Source organism: Caretta caretta, chromosome 7 (genome assembly GCF_965140235.1).
Source record: "Caretta caretta isolate rCarCar2 chromosome 7, rCarCar1.hap1, whole genome shotgun sequence".
In the NCBI taxonomy this organism is placed as follows: Eukaryota; Metazoa; Chordata; order Testudines; family Cheloniidae; genus Caretta; species Caretta caretta.
The window spans coordinates 96,802,553-96,815,547 of record NC_134212.1 but is presented as its reverse complement, the minus strand read 5'-3'; the positions used below and the strand labels follow the sequence as shown (position 1 = coordinate 96,815,547).

At 41.0% G+C, this 12,995-nt stretch overlaps 1 protein-coding gene across 1 annotated transcript in view; it reads left to right on the top strand.

Moving 5' to 3' along the window:
* The window catches only part of ADGRA1 (adhesion G protein-coupled receptor A1), a 467,766-nt gene that overhangs the window by 260,028 nt on the left and 194,743 nt on the right, over positions 1–12,995 (top strand). The window contains exons 8-9 of the mRNA XM_048858295.2: positions 2,327–2,491; positions 7,881–8,079. Of these exons, the coding sequence (XP_048714252.1) occupies positions 2,327–2,491; positions 7,881–8,079 (364 nt within the window). The remainder of the gene's footprint in view (positions 1–2,326; positions 2,492–7,880; positions 8,080–12,995) is intronic.

Below are 12,995 nucleotides of genomic sequence, written 5' to 3'. Positions count from 1 at the left end.
TATATTCCACGCATTTCAGAAGTTATTCTGCCCCAACGCTACTGTGAGGTCATTTTTTAAAAAAAACAATGTTTTATTGAAAAACAGTTTCAATGGAAATTTTTCAACCAGCTTGAAGTTTTTGTCCCCAGCTGACTGTGAAGGTGATGTGAAAATATTTGTGGTCTGAAAGAGTAAATTTAATTTAGGAATCATTATCAACTGGTAATGATATTGAAGTGACTAGCTGAGACGGTCGTCCTCCATTGTTTATGGGGAAAAAATGGGAATATAGGTTGCTGAGTGAATCAATCAGTTGTAGTCTATTTTTATATAGATAAAAGCATCTGTTCAACTAGTTTATATGTGAGGAAATCGGACACCTTCATGCAGCTAATGTGTTGTGGTTTAATTTATTCATCATGATTTAAGTTGAAAGAAAGTGGAAATTTATCAAGTTTAAGATGACAAAATTCAGTAACTGGTACAATTCTTTTTACTACACATTGCCTTTAAAAATTGTCAAACTCATTACAGATAACTTGAAGGACCACCAAATACCTGCAGATAAGGTCTTGTTTTAACTACCTCAAATTTTGTTTTGATATCGGTTTGACAGTTACTAAACTATGTGATGTTGTTTTATCATGTACATTTATTACTTGCCCTGCATTCTGCCCATAATCCATTTCTTCCAGAACAACTAACATTCCAAGTCACTGAGCAGCTTTGAACAGCTGCCATATTTGTAAAACAATAAAAATTTTCAGGGAGATGTTGCCTTTCCCACCCTCCCAACTCCTTTTTAAATCTAGAGTTTCTTTCTAGAAATGCACTTCCTTGAGGATCAGAATGAGCAATATTCAGTTCTGGATCAGTGACAGATTTACGGTCTAATATTTTGTGATTTGTTTATTAGAAAGCAAGCTTTTTTCAATGGTGTATATTTTTCATGGTAGATCATGACACTTTACAGCTTTAAATATTAATATGAATTATGTAAATAAAAGTTTTTAGGTACCTTTTAAAGGTGTTTTATTATTTATTTGTTTGTTTGTTAGTGACTATAATTAACAAGGCACCTCCCAGAAATTCTGAAGGGATGGGCCATGACACAAGAATCTCCCAGTGTAAGGACAGACACACAAGTTAGAGGAAGGGGAACAATGTTTGTTTGTTTCCAAGTAGATTTGTTGTAGGTAGGACTCAAACCAAGAATATTTGCTGTATGTAGCACAGCAGAAGTGCATCTTTAATAAGGACTTAAATGTAGAATTTGTTTCCGAAAATTTAATAGTTAGAATTTTTTGTTTATAAGATCTATCGAATTGCAGTCATTGGGTGAAATCCTGGTCCTGTTGAAGTCAGGGGTAAAATTCCCTTTGACTTCAGTGGGGTAAAGGGTTCACTCATTATACTAAGAGAAGCTGGGCTGACATGTTGAAGTCTATGAAAAATAGTATCAATAAAATTTAGAAATGGTTCTAAAATAATTCCCCAAACCTTGTAGAATATTTGTCATACAGAGTCAACATGTTAGGGTGGTGTGGTACTGCACAGAAGTTTCAATATTGAGGATGTTGATAGCAACCCATATATTTAGGTTTCTTAATACTCCAGTATAAAGGTTTGTGTGCCCCCCCTTTTTTTTTTTTTTTTGGACAAGTAGTAACACTGTTTGCAGAAAGTCTTTCATATTCAACAGTGAGAAGCCCCTGGCTATACAAATGCCTTTTCTTTGTCCCTTGAAATGCCATTCAGATGTCCCTGAGTTGCACAATACTAAAAAAAAATATCATTTTCATCTTCTAGTTTGCATTCCTCAGGAAACTGTTGACAGTTTGCCGAAATCATTGAAGACTGTAAAGAGCCAGGCCCATGCACCTGCTACAGCAGTATCAGGCACTGGACTGGGAATGCCTTGGAGTTGCTAAAACAGCTGTGGGGTGCAGGACAGGAGGACATCATGGCCAAATTAAGGTTGCAGTGGCAACTGTAAATCTGGCATTTTCTAACTTTCAGTTGTTTGACTTTGCGGCATAAATAACATTCTTTTTATGTAGCTTTTTGTATGTATCTGATACTCATTTGGGATGACCTGTACAAATATCTGTGGCTTTGTCACTCATGGTCAGGACAGCTAATCCAAATTTATGCTGATGAAAACTGCATACCAAATCACCATGTTTCTCTGTCTTTACAGCAATACACATACACAAATGGTTCTGTATTTCTGTAGTAAAGCCCTAAAAGATAACTTCATATTTTTCAAGTAACAAATGTCTACCTGTGTATAGATTAGGTGTGGTCAATAATTTGTATTTTATTTTTTTATATATACCTATAGTGAGCTTATCTTGTCCAGCATTGACATTGGTGCGACTGGAGATTGGGAGTGTCTGATCAACAACTCCTATGGAACCAGTACTAAGCATGTAGAAATTGTGGTATTAGAAACAGCAGCACCCTACTGCCCTGAAGAAAGAATAATTAATAATAAAGGAGATTTCAGGTATGATTTCCTCTAAGTTTAAAATATACAAACATGAAGAAAGCAAAAGCCTTTGTCCTCTATAAAATGGATCTGTAAATTCATCCTGGACACATTACTTACAACAGGTTCTTACACATTTTCTCAGCATGGACCTCATATTGATGCAAGAAATTAACCTGTGGACTATTTTCCCTCTCATCCATGATTTATATAAATATCCTTGTGGTAACTACAACAAGTGCTCATGTGGAAAAGGAACTTTAGGAAAGTATCTCACTTAGTTTTTGCTGTCTTTTTAATGTGATTTAGTAGGAGGAAGAACCAACACCCTGTGACTAGCCAGCCCTCTGAGGACCAACAGCAAGTGCTCTGTAGTCCATAGAATGCATTATGAAAAACTCTGTTATAATGCTTGTAGTATAGTATGTGTTCTCAACCTGAGGCATGGAAGGTTTCGGGGGGGGGGGTTGTGACTGCCTTCCTTTCCATTAAGGCTAAATGGGAGAAGGCTCTGAAAACTTCTGGGACTCTTTTTTTTCTGTTGTAACACGGAGTCACAGTAAAGAATAAGTCAATAACCACTGCACTAAAACATTAAAAGATATAATCTTCAATACACTTCTGATGAATCCATTCCAGTTCAAATTGTTTTGCTCAGGTGCTATTAGGAGCAATAAATAGCATACAACTGTTACGGAATATTCCACTGGAGGTAGTAAAAATTTAAAGTGAAAACTGTTCAGATAAACAAGCAGATTGCTTGAGATGACTTTTTATGAATATAGTACCCAAGTTCCTAAAATACCTAGTAATATGTAATAAAATTTGAAAAAATATTAATAGAATACTTAACCCTGCTTTCAGAAAAACTTGTTCTTTTTAATAAATATGAATATTACCCACAAATTGTATTTTGAAAGAGATTAAATATATTAGTTGCATTTGGGTAGACTTTCCCCCTAAAATTACATATTAAACCTGTAGTCTGCACAAAGTGGTAACCAAATGTAACTTATGATTTAACTCCAGTTTAATCATATGATATGTTTTAAGAAGTTTTTCACTCCCAAAATGGAGGAGAACCAGAGACTTCATGAAATCTGCTAGGGATTCCACTATTGCTAGAGATTTTAAGTGGGAGAAGTTGAAATATGATGGTGATGAATATAAAACTCTAAGATATGTTTTTTTTAACCTGTCCTGCAGTAACACCAGTGCTGAGCTGGAGCCGGTTCATGTCCCAAGAGGGACAACCGGTTCTAAAAGGGCTTCTAAATTTAACAACCAGCCAAAAGTGGTGCCTTCGCACCACCTCTGTGGTGTTCCGGGGCTGGAGCACCCACAGGGAAAATTTGGTAGGTGCAGAGCACCCACCGGCAGCCCCTCACCTGGCCCCAGCTCACCTCACCTCCGCTCCATCTCCGCCTCCTCCCCTGAATGCGCCGCCCCACTCTGCTTCTCCACCCCACCCCACCCCCAGCTTCCCGCGAATCAGCTGTTCTCACGGGAAGCCTTTTAGAATCAGCTGTTCGTGCGGGAAGCCGGGGAGGGCTGAGAAGCAGGCAGCAGCTTTGCGCTCAGGCCCAGAGAGGCGGAGGTGGAGCGGAGGTGAGCTGGGGCAGGGAGGCGCGAGGAAGGCCGCCCACACTACAGTAGGTAACCCAGGAGGGCGGGGCCGCACAGGGGAACTGCTCCCTGCCCCAGCTCACCTCCGCCTCCCTGGGCCTGAGCTCAAAGCTGCTCTTGCTTCTCAGCCCTTCCCAGCTTCTCACACGAACAGCTGATTCGCAGGAGGGGGGGGCGGAGAAGCAGAGCGGGGCAGTGCATTCAGGGGAGGAGGCAGAGGTGAGCTGGGGCTGGGCGTGGGGCGGGAAGCTGCCGTGGGTCCTCTGCACCTAACAAATTTTCCCCGTGGGTGCTCCAGCCCCGGAGCACCCACAGAGTCAGCGCCTAAGGCACCACTTTTGATGTAATCAGTGAGGGGAGCGGCCCTCCCCCTGTTCCCCCCCAGCTATGCTATCCCACTTCTAGGAGCCAGAGGGACCTGCCGGATGCTTCCTGGGAGCCGCCCCAAGTAAGCACTGCTGGGACTCCCCACTTCACCCCCCAGCAGGTCCCTCTGGCTCTTGGGGGCGGGGCACGGTGGGCACCCACTACGGTGGCCCACAAGACCCTCCTGCCTGGTTCTGGGGCAGTCAGGGGAAAGGGGAGGGGGGTGGATGGGGCAGGGGTCCTGCGGGGGGCATCAAGGAAAGCGGGGGGTTGGATGGGGCAGGAGTCCCGGGGGTGGGGGCGGGGGCTGGCCATGACTGAGTAACACCAATGTGTAATAGTCCCCAAAGAGCAAGAAGGTAACTTGTTGCCAGGTTGATTATGATAAGGGTTGATGTTGCATAATTGATTAAAAGAAAAGTAAGGTGGGCAGGGAGCTTTCCCTGTGGGAGCTAAGTGCTCTCTGTACAAGCTTCTAACTGGAATAAATATCTTCTCTTTTAATTTATCCTTAAACTGTGAGAATGACTCATTTTTCTTGGTACTTTGCCTCTGGCTTTCACTTATGGTACAGCACAGATAGAGCTGTGTGGAGAAGGAAAACTTACTGCCACCAAAGATTCTTTTCACAATTCTCCAAAAAAACCCACCCCAAAACATATTTTTTTGCTTCACCACAAATTTCAAGGAAAATATTGAAATTAATGGAAGACACATAGCTAAATCCCTTGGATTCCTTTAAAAGTCTCAAGCAGAGCTTGTTGGGTTTATTTGTTACTGACAAAACTACCTTTCTGTCCAGCCCCAAAAGGATGAATTGTGGGTGTTTTTTAATGAACCATTTTTGAAATAGATTATATAAAATTGTACTGAGTGCCACACAATGCAGCTTTCAAATGGCAACCTTAAGAGGCCTATTATACACTTGCCAGTAAATGTCATTCTTTTATTTATAAATAAAAGATATATAAATTCCTACATAGTGTCTCAAACTAACGCCAAGGGCATTTTGCCTTTTTATATAAATCAAAGGAACAGGAATGCATGTTTCTTTCCTTATTGATCATCTTTCAGAATGTCCAGACAAATTTAGTTTTGAAGCATAGATCAAAAGTATCTTGAATCCATGGATTCTTTTGGCATTTGAAGGGAATTAATGTAAAATTATAGAGAACTTCTTTTGAGCAAACTTAGCATTAACACATGAAGCTTGTTTCAAAGGTTTCTCCTCTGAGATGTAGCTAACATGCCAGTAATTTTTCATGGAAAGATCTTTGAGGTTTTGATATCATAGCAAATATGTAGGTAGAAAGATATCATCCACAAAAGCAAAATTAAAAAAAACTGCCTCTTTATTGGGCAGAGAAGCAATAAATGCTGTCGAAGATTGGTTCTTTTAGTTGGCAGGCCCAGGTGGTATTTATAATTGCAATAAGAATATTATGCATTGTGAATCAGACTGAACTGATCCTATGAACTAAATGATATTTTGTGTGATGCTGTACTTTGCTTTCCACTCACTATAAGTCTGTTCTTAAATGCTAAAGGTAAAAGCTTTATGTTGCATTATTCCTAATCCTAAAGAGTCAGATTCTGCCAGCCTTGCTTAGATTAGGTGCTTACTTTTCTGAGGAACCTCATCGATTTTATGTTTGAGGTAAGAACTGGGCCTTTAGCTAATACAGTACACTACCTTTCACTAAAGGTAGCATTCCATTCAAAGGCAAAGAGGAAAATATGTGGTATTTTCTTTTTCTTTTTTTCCCACAACTCTGTTCATGTTTCATTTTGCGTCCAATGTTTTTGCTCCATGTGATGAGTTATTTCATTGATTTGTCAGCTGTGGAAAAGGAAGGTAATTTTTCTTCTTGGCTTAGCTTTCTTTGGAATTGAAAAGATGTGGATGGCTCAGAACCTGTCAGCATATTATGTACTAGTGTTCAAATCAATCTACAGAGCACAAATTAAAAAGGGTTAATTTACATGTTAATCTAAACATTAATAATCAAGGTGTGCTACATGCATCACTGAGAAGCTGAGTACTAGTACGACTGCTTAGGTCTAATCATTACATCAGTATAATTTCAACGGGGGATATGTCTACACCACATTTTGGAGTGAGTCTCCCAGCCTGGTTCAACAGACTGAGGCTAGTAGGGCTCGTACTGGTGCTCTAAAAACAACGGTGTAGACAGTGCTTTGAAGTTGCACCTCAGGTTGTGAAGCTCTTGCCCCTTCCTAGACTTCAGAGCACAAGCTCCAGCTTGAGCTGCAACTTCAAAGCACTGTCTACATGGTTGGTTTTAGAGCATTCTATCCTCAGGCTGTCGAACCAGGCTGGGAGACTCACTCCGAAATGTGGTGTAGACCTATCCTCCGTTGAAATTATACTGATGTAACGATTAGACCCGAGCCCTCCTAGCCCAAGTCTGTTGACCAAGACTAGGAGGCTCACTAGACATGTGCTAACGGGCCTGATCCTCTCCAAACTTATGAAGGCATCTGAAACTCTGTGAGATTATAGTTATGTTTCCTTCTAATTTCCCCTTTTAATCATTTGAACACATTTTGTTCCCACTGCCCTGTAAATGGCACAGGATTCAGCCCCAAAAGTTTCAGATTCCCTGGGATTTGTGAGGCTCTTGAGAATACAGTAGCAGTACAGAGACATTGTATTGCCTACTGGTCCCCTCTAGCCTAGTTGAGCTGTGCTGACTGCTGTTGCCCTATGAGCCCTCTTTCCAGGAGTGACTTGACAGCAAAGCAGAGGAACTCATGTGTAACTTACACTGGCTTATCCACTATACTTTTTAAGTGAAACCTGCTAGAGTATAACTGTCCCATTTCACCTGGGGCTTAGCACCCTCCTCACCCATGGATCCTGAGTTCTTCAAACCCCCAATAGATTGGTTTCCACATGCTTAAGGCAGAAGGAGGAGCTTGCGAGTGAACTCATGATCTTCCCTTCTGTGGCTTTGGGCCAAAATCCACAGTACAAATGGCCGTCCCTTTTTGGAGCATTTGCCATTCGGTTTTTAATAACAGATGTTGCATTTCCAGATAGTTCTGTGCTCTTTAGCTCTGCTCTTAGAGAGCTGAATAGACACAAATGGAGGAAACATGCCATCTATATATATTTTTTTAACAACCAAACGCCTCATTAGAACAAATCAGTTGCCAGTTTTCATCACTGCCAGACTCTGGGTTCGTGTATTTTTGGCATTTCCCAAGAAAACAAAGTAATTTACCACAAAGCACAAAAACAGGAAGCTATTTTTAGAAAATAAAATGTTTTAAATTATTACTTTGTACTGACAGTTTTTTTCAAATGTTCTGCCATATTGCTGCCACATTGTAAATTGGTTCTAAATAAGGCATGTCAAGTTCAAATTGCTTATTATTATCCTCCTTATAGATGGCCCAAAACTCTAGCTGGGATAACTGCTTATCACCCCTGTCTTCAGTATTCATTTAGCTCCATTTCCCTCCACAATGGAGCAGAAGAGTCAAAGGCATGGCGTAAATGTAACCGGACGGGACGCTGGGCAGATGAAAACTATTCTGAATGTCCGTATTCACAAGAAGTAACTCAAGTACTTCATGCCTTTAGTCAGGTAATATTACAAAGTCCTTATTCATAGAATGTACTGTAGTTATTGTTAGGTTACACATATATATGTGAGGTGGTTGTTGGTACTTCACATGAAATAGAATATGTGTCTGTTTCTAGGGCATACAACAAAGGGTTCCTGTCAGGATTCAAATACCATGGAGCAATATGATCATGGTGCTTTAAAGCACTAACTAGGGCCACCTTGCTGTAGCTTTGATTTATTGCACAGCTTGCAAGCAAGCCTGAGTTTAGGCACAAGTTTGGGATTTCTACACTCTAGCAAGGCAAAATGAAGTACTCCATCTAAATGAGGCAGTCGTCATTCGAAGGGTTTGTGAAAACTGATGCCCTCAGAATAAGAAAAGGGCCTATACTGTCTTCACTTCCTTAGCTTTCTCTATCACAAAAAAGACTGTAAAATATTATATAGATAGGAAAATGTTTTGGGCCAGATTCACCACTATGGGTACATCTATGTTGTGATAAAAGACCCACAGCACAGCTGTGGCAGGCCTGGGTCCATGGACTTGGGCTCATGGGGCTCAGGCTGTGAGGCCATAAAATTGCAGTGTAGATGTTCTTGCTAGAGCCCTTGTGGGGTCTCAGAACCTGGGCTCCAGCCCAAGCCTGTATGTCTACACTGCGATTTTATAACCTCCAAACCCAAGTCAGTTGATCCAGGCCAGCCATAGGTATTTTACTGCTGTATAAATATACCCTATATTACTCCAATTTTACTTCAGTGTAACTATACTTAAACTGAGGTAAAACTGGAATAATGTAGTGCTATATTTGTGCCGTGGATGTGAGTGTATACAGCATATCAGCACCTTCATTGCCATGTGTGTTTCTCCCTGTGTCTGGAACTTACGTGAACATTGGTAATGGAGTGACATGCTGGTACTCACTGACAAGGACACTGAGACATCAGAGCACCACTTTGTGTGTCTTTTCTCCTCCACACACACATTCTTGCCACAGTGGTCTTAGTTCCTCTTGCATTCTTATATCGCTGACTCCCCAGCTAGAATGTCTCTCCTCATTGCCATGATACTGGTTCTGTGGGCATTTCAGTTGGGTAAGAAGCAGAGCACAGATTAGAGGGTCTGTAAGAAAGAGGAAAGGAGAAAGTTTTAGACTAGTATGAAGAGTGTTCAACACCTACTGGAGGCAAGGTTGGGTAGAGCTGGGTGAATAACTGATTATTTTGGTTTGGTGGCAGTTCTAAAAAACTGGAAAAAGAGAATGGCTTGGGTTGAAGTAAATCTGATTTATTTGTTTTAATTTCAGTGATTCAAAAAAGTCTGTTGTGAATCGAACAAAATGTTTCATTAACCCAAAATGTTTTGTTTCTGAACATTTTTAAAGGACTAGAGTCACAAAATGGGGGAATGGGATGTGGTGTTCCCTCCCCCCACCACCAAGCTTTAGCGTGGCATGAAAGGCATTCATCTGGGCTGTAAGGGAGACAGGTTCAAATCTCCCTCCTCCCAGGTGAGTGCTGTAACCACCAGGCTATCGAGTCATTCGCACTCCCTTGATTAGTTATTAGCCCAGAGAGAGAAGTGGGAGATCCAAGTTGAAGTCCCTGCTCCAATAAATATTTAATTATTTACAACATGGAGCAGCTTCAACAGGAGAGATTGAGAAAGACCCACCAGAGAATACCCCATAGCCTGGTGGTTAGGGCACCAGAGTAGGGATTCAAACTGGGGTCTCCTCCATCCCAACTGAGCGCCCTAGTCACTAGATTCCAGAGTAACAGCCTTGTTAGTCTGTATTCACAAAAAGAAAAGGAGTACTTGTGGCACCTTAGAGACTAACCAATTTATTTGAGCATAAGCTTTCGTGAGCTACAGCTCACTTCATCAGATGCATACTCTGGAAAGTGTAGAAGATCTTTTTATATACACACAAAGCATGACCACACCACTCTCCTGCTGGTAATAGCTTATCTAAAGTGATCACTCTCCTTACAATGTGTATGATAATCAAGTTGGGTCATTTCCAGCACAAAACCTGGATTTGTGCTGGAAATGACCCAACCTGATTATCATACACATTGTAAGGAGAGTGATCACTTTAGATAAGCTATTACCAGCAGGAGAGTGGTGTGGTCATGCTTTGTGTGTATATAAAAAGATCTTCTACACTTTCCACAGTATGCATCCAATGAAGTGAGCTGTAGCTCACGAAAGCTTATGCTCAGATAAATTGGTTAGTCTCTAAGGTGCCACAAGTACTCCTTTTCTAGTCACTAGACTAAAGGTTGTAAGAGGGATACAGCTGCCATCACCTCCTCTACCTCCAGTCATTGTCTAGATAGCATCAAAGTCCAAAAAAATGGGTGAGATGTTGAAAGAGGTATAGGGAGAGAGCAGGAAAGTGTATAGAAGGGAGGACGGTGGTTGGAACTGCACAGCTCTGTACCTGCTTGCACATCTGCCCTCAGCTCCCATCTCAATCCCATGCCTCTGTTCTCAGCACACTCTTTTCACTCCAACACTCTTCTTCTTTGTCTCCTTCCATGCACTTCCTTTCATGCGCTGTCCCTGATGTATGACAACAGCCTCCCTTTCCTAGTGCACCAATCTACCCAACCTAGCCTGAAATTGTTTCTGTTTGCTAGATTTCCACCACACCTCCACTCCTAGGGCTTCTCTTTCACATTTTTTCACAAGCTTCTCTTTGAAATAAGTACATTAATACGTCCAACCCGAAGTGTGTGAGCTGCACACAGCATAACAGTTCAGATCACATTGTCTTGGTTTGTTGAAACCCTCATCCCTCCTGTCTCTCCCACCAGCTTTGTCCGTTATCTGTGTTTGCTTAATTTGATGCTGCAAATTGCAGAGTCTGGTCAGAGGTGCTGAACCGCAGACTCCATTGGAAATTAAGGTTGCTGAACAATTAGCAGGATCAGGCCTTTAAATTATATGTTTTCTGGGGTAGGGAGTGTTTCTACTTTCATTTCTGTAAAGCTTGATGCAGACCTACAATGCTGCATAAATAATATTAATAATATAAACTCTGCTTTCAGTCTGAAAAAGTTACTAGGAGCATTATATACACAAGGCAGCTGTTTCCACCTCTTGTTCTCAGTGCAAAGCTTAAATATGTAAGCCTAAATATTTTTAACTTGTGCCTGTTAAAGCCACTGCCTGCAAAACTCCCCTTTTAATTCTAGCTCGTTAAAAAAAACAAGTCTTGATGTAATGATACTTAACACAAACAGTGCCACCAAAAGGTACAGGGGGAAGAAGAGAATTGCTCTTTGATCTCTTGCCTCTTCTACTCTTTGGACTTCTTAAGATGAATTATATCACAGATACAATGAATTAAAATATCAGAGTTAAACTAAAACATAAACAGAGCATATTTTCATAACAAAGCCAGAAAGTTCAATCTGGAAATATGATTTCCATTTATAATAATCTAGAACAGTTGATAGGTAAAGCAAATGTAATCTTTTTAAAAAAATTCTACTTGTGAGAAAAGTCAACGATTAATCTGAGGAAAAGCATCTCAGGAAAGAGAAATGAAAAGATTGGGTTGAAGGAATGCTACAGCAAAGCAATGCCTTCCTTTTGCCTGGTCATCTGTTTAGTCTGTGTGATTTCAGTGGTTCTGGATAATGAATCCAGACATTCTGTTTCCTTACTCTGGCTTTATCCTTGAAAAATATCTTTATCTCACACATACCTGTGAGTTTTCCTTACAGGACTTTTTTTCTTATTGCTTTTTTTTTTCCATTCATTAGTTTCCTGTCTCACCTCTTCCTCTCTTTGGAGGACTCTCAAGTCTCTAGAGAAATCGTGCTGCCTGTTGCCACAGCAGAAAGTTTATTAACAAATTGTTCAATAATCAGATGTTACTGTCAAATCCAAGCTAGAGAGCCAAGGTGCACAGAGTAATTATTAGCCTGTTTTTGTGTAGCCTGTTTGAACTGCAGTCAACTAACTGTGTAGTTAGCCAATATCAGAAATAGTATAGTGAACGTGTGTAGTGCATGTGATAGTTAAGGATGAAAATCCCTTTCCATTATAACTCCTTGCTTATAATTTTCCCAGACCTTCAGAGTTGGGTTTTGCTTTTCTACCTGAAAATTGTCAATAAAAATAATACCCCTCTGCTTTTAAAACTGATTTTTTTACTCCAGTAGCTACATTTCTGAAAATCTGGACATGTTCCTGACATAAAGACTCCAAGAGCCATGTATCCTGGTCACCTTCATGTTAGTGTAAATCCAAAGCAATGCCATTGAAGTCAAAAGTTATTTCAGATTCACAGCTGTGTGTATGAGATAAAAACCACAGGTCCTAGGGAATCCTGATTCAGTGCAGTGTATTGATTCTTAGCTGCATGGTTCCATGTTAGTGGGAATCATCTGACTAAAGCCCTGATCCTGCAAAGACTTGTACACATGCTTCACTTTAGGTCAATGGCACTATTCACGTGTGTAAGTCTTTTGAAGGATTGAGGGAAGTGATTAGTCCCCTCTATTCAGCACTGGTGAGGCCACATCTGGAGTATTACATCCAGTTTTGGGCCCCCCCACTACAGAAAGGATGTGGAAAAATTGGAGAGTCCAGAGGAGGGCAACAAAAATGATCAGGGTGCTGGGGCACATGACTTACGAGGAGAGGCTGAGGGAACTGGGCTTGTTTAGTCTGCAGAAGAGTGGGGGTGGGGGTTGATAGTAGCCTTCAACTACCTGAAGGGGGGTTCCAAAGAGGATGGAGCTTGACTGTTCTCAGTGGTGGCAGATGACAGAACAAGGAGCAATGGTCTCAAGTTGCAGTGGGGGAGGTCTAGGTTGTATATTAGGAAATACTATTTCACTTGAGGGTGGTGAAGCACTGGAATGGGTTACCTAGGGAAGTGGTGGAATTGCCATCCTTAGAAGGTTTTTAAGGC